Consider the following 13,154-nt stretch of genomic DNA (forward strand, 5'->3'; position numbering starts at 1 on the left):
TTGTCAGTGTATATATAATCTCCTTTGATATAATAATTAGTTTATTAAAGTATTGATTAGAGTCCTAGATGTCATGAGTATTTCTTTTCCCAAATGCCATGCTAAATGTTGTTTTTTTTTTTTTTTAGGTATAGTTTTATTTTACACATGTAGAACCATACTGTTAATGTTTTCCTAAATAGCAATATTTCATGGCATCTTTTCCAGGTCCATGATAACGTATCTCAAATATCATTTCTTTTTTTCAAAAATTTCACACACGTGATTTCATATAGTTCTATAATAACCCTTATTTTTCTTTCCCTACCACTATTTGCCATCCCCTGTTACATCTTCCCGCCGGTAACCTCTAGTTTGTTCTCTATACCTGTGAATCTGCTTCTTTTTTGTTTTATTCACTAGTGTGTTGTTATTTTTAAAAACAGTTTTATTGAAGTGTAATTGACATATAAAAAACTATACATAAAATAAATTGTAAAATGTTAAAGTGTACAATTTGATACGTTTTGATATTTATTCATCTATGAAGCCATCACCACGGTGAAGATAATAAACATATGTCTCCCCCAATATTTTCTTCATGCTCCTTTATAACTTCCAGCCCTTACCCCCATAGCAATTACAGATCTGTTTTCTGTCACAATACATTGGTCTGTATTTTCTATATTTTTATATAAATGCAATATATAGTTTCTAGTACCATTTTTAATAGCTGTTTGGTATTTCATTGTCTGAATGGGGCCATAATTTGTCAACCAATCCTCTATCCTAAACATTTAGGTTGACTTCCCTCCCGCCTAGCTCTCACTTTTATAAACTGTGCTTCGATATATTTATTAAGATGCGTATACAGGGTGATCATTTGGAACTGTGTGTCCATAATTAAATTTCTAAGAGTATATTGCTGAATCAATAGCTGTGGTACATTTTGAGATAATATGGCCAAACTGCCCTCTAGACTAGTCATGTTACACTCTTTCTAGTTGTTCTTCATCAAGTCATTCCTTCTCCAAGAATGAGCTTTGTCATTAGAAAAGAATCTTTATTAAAAAAAATACTGTAGGACAGAATCAGTATTTTTTTCCCACTAATGCTATGCTTGGGAAATACTTAGGGATGTTCTTTCTCAAATCCTCTTCCTTCCTTACATTTTTTAATGACTAACTTAATGGAGTTCTAGTTTATGTAAGCTGTGAATGTCATGTTTAATATGGATTGTTATTCTAGTTGGTTTATCTAAATAATTGTCTTGTGCTCTTTTTAAAGGTTTGTTATTGAACTCTGTGAACCCATTCAAGTAAAACAGTTTGATATTGCAAATTATGAATTATTTTCTTCTACTCCTAAAGACTTTCTGGTTTCTATCAGTGACAGGTAAATTCTAAAGCTGGTTTCTATGGAATTAATATTGGATTTTCAGAATAAAAATTTTAAAATGGGTCTTGTTTTAAAACTTTAATTATTTTTTGTGTTAATCAACTTGTATCCATTTGTAAGAACAGTAATAATATTGTTTGTAGGGTAGTCATTTGTTAGTTTACTTTCATTAACTTATATAGTGCTTATATCAACCCTCTGATGTTATTCCCTTATGAGATGAGGAAACAGAGAGAGATTAAATAGCCTATGTAGGTCATGTGATTTGTGAGTTGACAACCAAGATTCAAACATAGATCTCTATGACTTTGAAGTCCTTACTTTTAATTATTATGCTGTATTGCTTCCAAACATTTCTTTAAAAAGTCATTAGAAACATATGAGTATTTCATTTTACCTCATTTTATAGCATATGTTTTTGTTAAAGTATATTTTAAAAACTTTGATATATATGTGTGATTATAAGAGAAACATACATTCCAAGGAATTTGGTAGAGAATCCCAGTTCTAAAAACCAAAGATACCTGTATTAACATTTTAATACATCCCTTCCAGTCTTTTATATACATTTATATATTTATAGTTCTATCAAAAATCAGTTTCGATGCTTACATCTTGAGAATATCCTTTTTTTAATTTTGAACACATCATTTTTAATAAATACTTGATATTTTCCTCCAGATGGAGGTATTTGTTCATTCCATAAATGCTTTTTGAGTGCCCACAATGTACCATGTAGGATGGTGTTATTTACTTGATCCTTTTATTACTGACCATTAAGAGTTTTCTGTGGTGTTTCTTCCCCTACTCTACATGTAATATTGCCTATATACAGTTTTCAAAATGATTTCTCAAGATCTCTTACTTATTTTTCTTTAACTAACTTTGCTCAGATCATTTCCTTTTTCCCCAAGCTGCAATTTTCTTACCTGTCAAATGAATGTGTTCAACTGTGACAAGTAAAGTGTATTTTTTTTAATGTGATAAGAGAATACTCATGACTTTGAGGGATTCTATAAATGCTGTAGTAAAGAAAAATAGTAGTTTGGGATTTTACATTAGATTTCCTTTAAAATGAGAAAAGCTGTGTAAGTGCTGTGAAATTCAAATATGATAGTAAAGGATATTTTCTGTTTTCCTTTCAACCAGTACTTATGCTTTATATCATCGCACACTTCAGCTCAGTTCAGTCGCTCAGTCGTGTCCAACTCTTCGCGACCCCATGAACCGCAGCACGCCAGGCCTTCCTGTCCATCACCAACTCCTGGAGTCTACCCAAACTCATGTCCATTGCCATCCAACCATCTCATCCTCTGTTGTCCCCTTCTCTTCCTGCCCTCAATCTTTCCCAGCATCAGGGTCTTTTCAAATGAGTCAGCTCTTCGCATCAGGTGGCCAGAGTATTGTAGTTTCAGCTTCAACATCAGTCCTTCAAATGAACACCCAGGACTGATCTCCTTTAGGATGGACTGGTTGGATCTCTTTGCAATCCAAGGGACTCTCAAGAGTCTTCTTCAGCACCACAGTTCAAAAGCACCAATCTGATCACACTCTTACTGGTACATAAAGAGTAGTACCTCATCCTTCCAAAACACTCTCTTGGCTCCTTTCTGTTTTAGAGCCTCCAGTTTACTTGGAAGCCCTCTAAAACTCCAAGAGGCAATCCTGGTCCTTTGTGTCTTCCTCTTGTCTTCTGATAGTGTAATTTTTCAAGATAGTCTTTCTTCATAAGGAGAGACCTGTCAGAGTTTAGTTGGAAAAGAAGATGTATTTATTCAACTTGATGCTTAACTCATATTTAAACTATGTTAAGTGAATGTGTTACCTGGAGAGGGGAAAAAAAAAAGTACAAGATCTGATTTGAAAATGATAAGACCTCTCAATGTGTGATTTATGATTTTCTAAAAAGGAATGTTAATTTTTTTTTTTTTTATTTTCTAGATACCCCACAAACAAATGGATTAAGCTGGGTACTTTCCATGGTAGAGATGAGAGGAATGTCCAGAGTTTCCCTTTAGATGAACAGATGTATGCAAAATATGTGAAGGTAATGTTTATCTGTACAGAACTATGTTCTATAATGAAACATACCTGTTACTTAAACTTGGTATCTCACCTGTTTAGAAATAAGAAAAATTAAGAGGAAATGTACTGCTGTATTCCTTTTAATAAAATAATTCTTTCTTGAATATATTATTTTATGGGACATACTAATACATTCCCTTTTATGTAACTGGAAACCTAGGCTAGTTTTTTGATATCTGTGGCTTTGATGAAATTCCAAATTATAACTCTTAATATTTTTGAAGTCTTGATATGACATGTCACCTTTATAGTATTATATTTCTTTATATTTTAAAACCTGAATCAGTTACTCACTGCTTTTTTTAAAGCAGGTCTGGTTTCTTATTAGAATCTGATTCTGAGATTTCTATTTTAATGCCCAGTTATCTATCATTATAGCTTTTTGTCTTTTGTATATTCAGGTGAAACATTATATGTCTAAGTAACAATTTCAAATAAAGTTTTAACTGTTTAAATTCCTGCTGCAACCTAAATGTCCATTGACAGAAGAATGGATAAAAAAGCTGTGGTACATATATACAATGGAATATTATTCAGTCATAAAAGAGAACAAAATAACGCCATTTGCAGCAACACGGATAGACCTAGAAATTGTCGTACTGAGTGAAATAAGACAGCGAAAGTTAAATAAAATGCGATATTGCTTATATGTAGAATCTAAAAAATGGTACAAATGAACTGCTTACAAACAGGAATAGAGCTACAGATGTAGAAAACAAACTCATGGTTAGCAGGGTGTAAGGTGGAGGGTAGGAGGAGAGGGAAACCGGCAGACTGGGACTGACATATGCACACTGTGTCATAACGTCGGTCACCGGTCAGGACCTGCATGCAGCGCAGCGCGGGAGACTCCGCTCAGTGCTCTGCAGTGACCTGTGTGGGTGAGGAAGCGAAGAGTGTGTGTGTGTGTGTCCGCTCAGTGCTCTGCAGTGACCTGTGTGGGTGAGGAAGCTAAGAGTGTGTGTGTGTGTGTGCGTGTGTGTGTGCGCGCGCGTTCAGTGCGGCAGTGACCTGTGTGGGTGAGGAAGCGAAGAGTGTTTGTGTGTGTGTGTGTCCGTTCAGTGCTGCAGTGACCTGTGTGGGTGAGGAAGCTAAGAGTGTGTGTGTGTGTGTGTGTATGTCTGCTCAGTGCTCTGCAGTGACCTGTGTGGGTGAGGAAGCGAAGAGTGTGTGTGTGTGTGTGTCAGTGTGTGTGTGTGTGTCCGCTTAGTGCTCTGCAGTGACCTGTGTGGGTGAGGAAGCGAGGAGTGTGTGTGTGTGTGTGTGTGTGTGTATGTCTGCTCAGTGCTCTGCAGTGACCTGTGTGGGTGAGGAAGCGAAGAGTGTGTGTGTGTGTGTGTGTCAGTGTGTGTGTGTGTGTCCGCTTAGTGCTTTGCAGTGACCTGTGTCGGTGAGGAAGCGAGGAGTGTGTGTGTGTGTGTGTGTGTGTGTGTGTGTGTGTGTGTGTGTGTGTGTGTGTGTGTGTGTCTGCTCAGTGCTCTGCAGTGACCTGTGTGGGTGAGGAAGCGAAGAGTGTGTGTGTGTGTGTGTCAGTGTGTGTGTGTGTGTCCGCTTAGTGCTCTGCAGTGACCTGTGTCGGTGAGGAAGCGAGGAGTGTGTGTGTGTGTGTGTGTGTCTGCTCAGTGCTCTGCAGTGACCTGTGTGGGTGAGGAAGCGAAGAGTGTGTGTGTGTGTGTGTGAGTGTGTGTGTGTGTGTCCGCTTAGTGCTCTGCAGTGACCTGTGTCGGTGAGGAAGCGAGGAGTGTGTGTGTGTGTGTGTGTGTGTGGAAGCGAAGAGTGTGTGTGTGTGTATGTCTGCTCAGTGCTCTGCAGTGACCTGTGTGGGTGAGGAAGCGAAGAGTGTGTGTGTGTGTGTGTACCTGATAGACCTTGTTGTACAGTGGAAACTAATACAACATTGTAAATCAACTGTACTCTAATAAAAGCCATAAATACATTTCTACTTCTTCCCTCACCAGTGTTGAGGTGGAATTATCTACCTAAATAGAATTATTATCACTCTTGAATTGAATTTAGACAAAATATGGGAATTTCTTACTCCTCTTTATTTCCTCCTTTTTTTTTCTTTATAATACTATAGTCATACCTTAAAGTACAACTGTGTTGTTAGTAAGACCTTTTGGAATGACAGCAGCTCTAATTTTCTTCTTAATTATTTCTTCTTTAAATGTGAAAACTTATACCTGCCTACTCCTCTCTTGGGATTTTACTGTCTGTCTCTTTTGTAAGCATGTATTAAATTGACTTCTGTAAATGGGTAAACTTGTAGTATTCCTACTCTCAATATAAAAATACTTTTATAAAAATGCTGTTTTTAAAGTTCAGTTGATATTTTCAGTTAATGATTCAACAGTGTTCAGAAAAATGATGATACATTTTCAGTTTCTTTTTAAAGTGAATTCTGGACCAGTTTAATGACCTTTTTATGTAGCCGTTTCTACACTGTGATGCCGAAAAAAATATATAAAATACTTTGGCAGATGATACAGTTGTACCTGATTTTGCAATTAAAACAACTCCCATGTTATGAAATAGTTCCAAGAATCATTCTTTATAGTGTTTACTTTGTTAATAACAGAACATTTTATTGGTGATACAAAAAAATCCTGTATAAAGCTCCCTACTTTGTCCTCTTTATAATGGGAGACTATAGAGCATTTTGATGACTGGTTTTCTTAAAAGCCCTTTTTGGTAGATTTAAACCTAAAAGCAGAAAACATTTACTTCTGATTCTTATTTTATACTGATAAATGTTATATAAGTTTACCTGAGTTTTGCTCATCCCAAAAGAATTAAAACCCATATTTAAAAAATGCTTTTTAATAGCTTATATTTTAAAAATGAATTGATAAATATCCTCTAGTTCTATAAGTTATACTTAAAATAGCAGCATATCAGAAATCCAAGTTTCCCCAAAATAGTTTGTGTACAGTATTGTGCAAGAATAAATATTATTTTTATGTTAATCTTTTTATCAATATGTATGTTCATATATATGTATAGCCACATACATGTATCAATGTATTAATATGTAGGTATATACATGATAACATTTATAATATTTAGTGTAATATAAGGCAGGTTATTTCTAGATATGCTTTAATACTTTTAGAATGTTTTCATATCTAATGGATAAATAAAACAGCAGCAGTAGATTTTAGGTTAAAGTTAATTTATTTCATTACAGTTGCACTATATTTTCTAGTTGTGATGGTAAAAATAAATGCAAATCATTGCTTTGGTTTCTGCAAAGAAATGAGTACTACAATGTTATCCATCACAGTATATTGCTTCCTATAATTATACAATATAATTTACAAATATTGAATGTTGCTTATGGCATGTTATTCAGACTTTGGAACTGATTTCTTTTTCTTTTCCTTTCTCTTGCTTCAGATGTTCATCAAGTACATAAAGGTTAGCAACCTTCTCTTTTGCAATATTGAATAATAGGGCATTGCATATTATTGCATGACAAAGAAAAAGCTTTACAAATACTAATTTTGGGGAAAATTAGGACTTTATTTTTAGAAATGTTATAATGAAAAAACTGGATATTTTGTTAGATAATCTCACATACACTGTGCTGGCTTCCCATTTTGTGTGCTTTTATTCTTTAGGTGGAGTTGGTATCACATTTTGGATCAGAGCACTTTTGTCCATTAAGCCTTATAAGGTAATACAGAGCAAAAAAATTTACCAAGTGGTTTAAAAAGAAAAAAAGGCGACATAAAAATTCCAGTATATTTAAAGTGAAGAAATAATTTGTTATTACGTGCAGATAACACCATAAAAAATATACTGCTAAACCTTTCTTCCTTTTGCATACACTTTTTAGAAAAGTGTAAAAATTTAGATAGGAATCTGGCATGTATCATTTCTAACTTTTTTTGATAATTTATGTTCATAATTATATCCTTGAGAAAAGTATTTAAAATTTTTATACTAAACTATATATATCTTGCAGTTTCATTTTATATCTATCAATATGATTTGATAATGCTTGTAATAGTATATTTCTGATTTCTTTAAACTGCTATGTAAGTTTCACAATCTGAATAAACTGCAACTTGTGAATCCTCCTAAAAAAAAAAAATTTTCCTTTGTTAGGAAAAAAGAACCTTCATTTTATGTGTTCGATTTAGCTTGCTTGATATGATGATAAATAAATGGGAAAGTTTTAGGCCAATAAGTCATTGGCTTACTAGTCATTATATTTTTAAATGCCTTAAATAGATTAACATTCTAATGAAAACAGTGGATTGAGAAAGTCATTATTTTTGAGTCCAGAAGTTAGTGACCCTTAAAACATAACCAAAATTATTATAGTTTGTCATTTATTATGAAGAGATGAGTCTTAACAAGACTTTAATGAAAAACTTCAATGAAATTGTTGTTAACAGGGTATTTGGCACTAGCATGGTGGAAGAATATGAAGAGATTGCTGATTCCCAGTACCAGTCAGAACGTCAAGAATTATTTGATGAGGACTATGGTGAGTGATTTTAAAACAGTAACTAATTATGTATATTTTTTTGTTTTTTAAATGGATAAATGTAGGTCACTTAAAAAGATCACATGATATTAGTCTTTAGTTTTTTCCTTGTTTTTAACCCTAGTAACTAATTTTCTCTTAAACCTATTTTCTAAAATAATTTTCTGTTGTCAGTCAGTTATTTGTGACTTGAAACTCCCTTCCATTAACCCAGTGTTAATAAATTATGGTTATATCGCTATGCCAGGCCCAAAAGCCTATTACTCAAAGGCAACTGACATAGTAGAATTGAGCATGAATTTCTTTGATTTGCCTTTAGCCTAAGAGCAAGCATATTGAGGCATGAGTTTTTGAGCAATTCCCATGAGCCTGTAGAGGTCAGAGAATGTTTTATGACACCTTTCATTTCTATTTTATTAAGTTCTTGTTTTAAGATGTCTTAAACTGTAGTCTGAAAAATCTAATTTTTGCATTTCCTAGTTTTCCCATAAGTGAAGTGAAGTCATTTACTAGGGGTTGGTAAACTACACTGAAAGCTTGAATAAAAGTCTTATAAATGTGATTAAAATTTTTGTAAGCAGTAGAAATATATTCTTTGGTTTTTATCTGTTTGATAAATGGCTTTTGAATTTCCTTTTTTTGTGAATGTGCTTGAAACTAATGAAAACTGTAAAATTGTTTTGTCAACTGACTTGACAAGACTTAATTTGTGCTTTTAAACATATCATCTGAGATAGTTGTCAGCATAATTAACCTTCTATTTTCTCTTTGAGCAGATTACCCACTGGATTATAATACTGGGGAGGATAAGTCCTCAAAAAACCTTCTTGGTTCTGCTACGAGTGAGTATTTGGGGGTTTTTTAGTCACTATTATTAAAGTATATTTCAACTTCTATTTCCTGGCATATGTGAACATTTTGTTTTGAAGTTTAGGGGACTCCTTCTGTCCTAGTGTTGAACTTTTGAGTTGAAATCAAAGAATACTTTTCAGAAGTATTTTCATAGGAGTAAAATAGAAAGAAGAGATGCAAAATGCAAGCATAGGTCAGTTCTTTTACAAAAATGAAGTAGTTATATTTTTAGGCAAGTTCCTTAGAGTGAAGAATGGGATATGAATTTACTTGGGGAAAGAATTATTAAAGAGGTCCTAGACCGTATAAATAAGAGCATCTAGGTAATCATACTTGGTAGGAAAGGAGTTTATTTTAGAAGTGGTACTTATCAGTGAAATCCTACCAAATGAGGATTTGTTAATGTATGGGTATGGTTAGTTTCCTGATTAATTATAAAGCATAAAGGCTGTTCTTATTCATGATAATGATGATTCCCAAACAGTAACAATAATAGCAATAATAATACACTCTTTGTAAACTGAAAAAAGAAGAAGCGACTAAGATATTAGTTGTTTAGCTTCTTGTCTTGCCAACCTCTTATCTGAACTTATAGTTAGGCTAGCCAAGTAGACTCCTGGAAAGACCTTTACCTACTGACAGTTTATTTTTGCTGTTAGAATGCAGGTAGGTATACTTTACATTTGTTATTTTTGGTTAGTCCTCCAAAATAAGGCCTTTTTATTTGGAGGTTAATAATTGAATTTAATGAAAGTAAATCTTAGTATAACATAGAAGATGATTTGTGCATTTTTCTTTTACTCTTGAGTTGTTTGAATCCCAGTCTCACTGTGTATGTTGTCCTCATAGCTTTTTAAGGTACTCAACCAGTAGTATCTATACCTAGGTAGCTATTTGGGTGGCTACACTATATGGAATTAAGAGTCACTTGTCTTTCTTTTCATCTTTTATCTTTTTTCCTTTCTTCCCTTCTTGTCCTCTCCCTCTCTATAGAAGACTATAGATTTCAGTAGACTTTTTTAGGGAATAGGAAAAAGAATGTTAAAAAATAACTGCATAAAGGGAATGTTTTTATGTAATATTTAACTTTGTGGTAGATTAGCTTAATATATTTTTACTCTGTTCCTAGTCACCTGACTTTTTAGATATTATTGACTGCTTTTAAGTGTATCCTTAGCATAAATATCTGCTGATGATAGCATTAAAAACAGGTGCCTCAAAAAATAAATAAATAAAAATAAAAAATAAAAACAGGTGCCTCATTTGCTATGGGGTAGTTTTTTAGGAGTGAGACAATGATGCTGTTTTATTTAATTGGATGTTAATATGTTTGTTCGTGTCCTTAAATTTGTAGTTTAAAAACTATGTTATGTAATAGTCATCATATAATAATTCAGTAATGCTGATTTAGCTGTGAGGCGGCATTGTTATTTTAAGGGGTCAGAAAATAGCCCCAGACTAAAAGTTCTCTAGTTTTTGGTGGTTACTGGGAACAAAGGGGCACCTTCCAGAAGTAATGATTTACTATAGTTTTAGATAAAGGAAATTTTTGTTGATATTTTGCTTTCTTTCTCTATCTTCCTATGGGATTAACTCCCAAGACAGCATTAAAATGTTTTCAGTAGAGGACATTTCCCTATTTGTAATCACTTCTCTGTCTGATGTATTATTTTAATTAGTGAGACATAGAATTTTAATTAATTAATGAGACATAGAATGAGACATAGAGCCTATTTTCTGGATCTTTTTCCTTGAAGATATGTTCTTGGTAACACATCTCATTTTTGTTTCCATGGCTTTCTGGAAGAGCAGTCCATTTACCTTCCAGTGTTCCTAGGTATTGAAAAATTTTGTATAGTGAGACAAGATGGATGGGAGGATATCAGCTGAGCCCAAGCATGAGAGGTTTAAAAAGATATCCATTTCTTGGCATTTCAGAACAAGAGAGGCAGTAGTAGCTGAGTGATAAGACTTTGCTGTCATTAAGTTAATAAGCATGACCTAATACTGCTCCCTTCGATACCTATATCCTTCTGGTTTTCTCTGAATAGTCTAGACTGGTTTTGAGCTTGAGCTAGGAACTTCCTTCAATGTAATATAATGTTAGGAAAAAATAACAAGGTGGAATCAGGCCAAAGAGCTGTCTCTGGCAGTGGAATGTCTGAATTTGACTATAATCATCACCACTTTCTAAATTAGCTTGAAATTGGCCAATTTTGCACCTAATTTATTTTTAATATTTACATAATGTCTCCAAAAGAGGATTCTGTGCCTTTAAAAGAGAAACTCTTTTTTTCTTTTGCTATTGAGTAGTTGGTAGTCACAGGAAATATACATCACCAGAATATGTTGCTTCTAATGGGACTTGGTTGTCAAAGAGTATGCATGCTGCTTATTTAGACATTTTTGATATTATATAATTTACTGAACTTCCAGAAAGGGAGAGACTACTATCTTTGAGCAGCATTCTTGGCTTTGTATGTATGCCAGTTCTGGGACTCTTCTGCCTGAATCTTTTGTTTACATTCTTGATCCAGAACATTTAAATATTTTACATCAACCGAAATTCTTCGTATCAATCTATTCTACTTGTGCTTGGTCATGTGGGTCTTCCAGGCCACTCTCTACTTTGATATTCTTGCAAGTCTGCCTTTACTCCTAAATATGATCTATATTTTATTAGAGTCATCAGATTTGCTCAGGGCCAGATTTCTGCTTCTCTTTCTGTATAAGTTTAAGACAAAGTGTAGTTTTTCTTTTAAGTCAGAATACTTTTTAATGAATGTATTTATTTTAAGATCCTAGAAGGAACAGAGAAGGAAGGTAGGCGTGTTGCAGTTAGTAGCTCAGTACACATAGGAGGAAGTAGTTTTTTCACCGGTTTGTCTTCTTGTGTTGTAGCAGAGGCATTTGGTTTTCTATATCAAAAAGAGCCATTGGTGTGTTGGGGACTTAGTGTATATAACATATTGATATTTGGTCCCTAGGAGAGAGTTTCATTCCTAAAGTACTGGGATGGGTTGAAAAGTTACCCAATTCAAGAGAAAGGAATTAGCAAATCCATGAGAAGTTGAGAGCAGGTGTCTAGCATGGCGCTATATTCCAAATTGTCACTTTTACCCTTTAGCCTTTCTGAAGGCTTTTCAGTGATTAGATTATGATCGTGACAAGTAGTCATGTGTTTGGATGCAAAGTGAGACTGGTAAGAAAATTCACAAAGCTACTTTCTCTCAAAAGAAAAAAACTGTATTTGACAGCATCCTGTGAACATAGCAAGATTATTTCTTATAGGTTAGATGGGCTGAGAAAGAAGAATCTGCCAGATTTTACTTTTGTTATATTTTTGTTATATTTTGTTAATATTTTTAAATAATGAGTAGTATGTATAAATCTTCCTTATTTTAGGTACTAGTATAAAAATTTACATTAAAAAATAATACTCTAAAACTTTCTTTACACAGATTAACAGATACACACTTTTAAAGCTTTTAATAATAATACCAAAAAATTTAAATGCAAAAATTTGAAATCTGAGGTAAGATTGCCCTTTGAAGCAAGCACAAGGGACTTAGAATATAGACTTAATTTCAGAATTTTGGTTCTGTGAGCAGTCAGTTGTGATTGAACTTCAACTGTCAGGCTAAGTAGAGGATCAGATACTACTGTTGCAATATTCAGTGCAGCTCAGTAGCTCAGTCTTGTCCTGACCCTTTGCGACCCCATGGACTGCAGCATGCCAGGCTTCCCTGTCCATTACCAACTCCCGGAGCTTGCTCAGACTCATGTCCATGGGGTCATCCAACCATCTCATTCTCTGTCGTCCCCTTCTCCTGCCTTCAGTCTTTCCCAGCATCAGGGTCTTTTCTAATCAGTTGGCTCTTCACAGCAAGTGGCCAAAGTATTGGAGCTTCAGCATCAGTGCTTCCAATGAATCTTCAGGACTGATTTCCTTTAGGATTGACTGGTTTGATCTCCTTGCAGTATTGGTTGACATTAAAATTTGATTTATGAGGAAATAGAGTTTCCATTGCTACTTAATTTTTGTTTGTAAGGGAATGGAGTTTCCATTTCCTGTTTTTATGCTGAGGTATCTCTTCAGCTTAAGATCTAAGACTGCTTCTCTGTTTTAACAATTTCCCAGGTGAAAGGACAAGGTTGACCTATAATCCTAGATATTTCAAAAGCAAATATAAAGCTTTTGTGTGTTAATGATTAGAAACAAAGTACCACTGCTGCTTGTCTTTCAGATTATAGAATCATAGTTATGTAAAGTTTAAAGTTAATAATTATGTACTAGTTATCACATTTAAAAGTCTAAAATCTCCTACTGTTTCTACCTGTCATA

The 13,154-nt window shown here is 34.0% G+C and overlaps 1 protein-coding gene across 8 annotated transcripts in view; it reads left to right on the forward strand.

The window, feature by feature from the left end:
- Window positions 1–13,154, forward strand: part of SUCO (SUN domain containing ossification factor) — an 87,553-nt gene that overhangs the window by 42,391 nt on the left and 32,008 nt on the right. For 6 of the 8 annotated variants that reach the window (XM_065935714.1, XM_065935715.1, XM_065935716.1 and 3 more), the window contains exons 10-15: window positions 1,267–1,374; window positions 3,319–3,424; window positions 6,859–6,879; window positions 7,083–7,138; window positions 7,866–7,957; window positions 8,734–8,799. In XM_065935714.1, the coding sequence (XP_065791786.1) occupies window positions 1,267–1,374; window positions 3,319–3,424; window positions 6,859–6,879; window positions 7,083–7,138; window positions 7,866–7,957; window positions 8,734–8,799 (449 nt within the window). The remainder of the gene's footprint in view (window positions 1–1,266; window positions 1,375–3,318; window positions 3,425–6,858; window positions 6,880–7,082; window positions 7,139–7,865; window positions 7,958–8,733; window positions 8,800–13,154) is intronic. The other 2 variants (XM_065935719.1, XM_065935720.1) reach the window with 1 other exon arrangement.

This window comes from Muntiacus reevesi, chromosome 5 (genome assembly GCF_963930625.1).
Source record: "Muntiacus reevesi chromosome 5, mMunRee1.1, whole genome shotgun sequence".
In the NCBI taxonomy this organism is placed as follows: domain Eukaryota; kingdom Metazoa; phylum Chordata; class Mammalia; order Artiodactyla; family Cervidae; genus Muntiacus; species Muntiacus reevesi.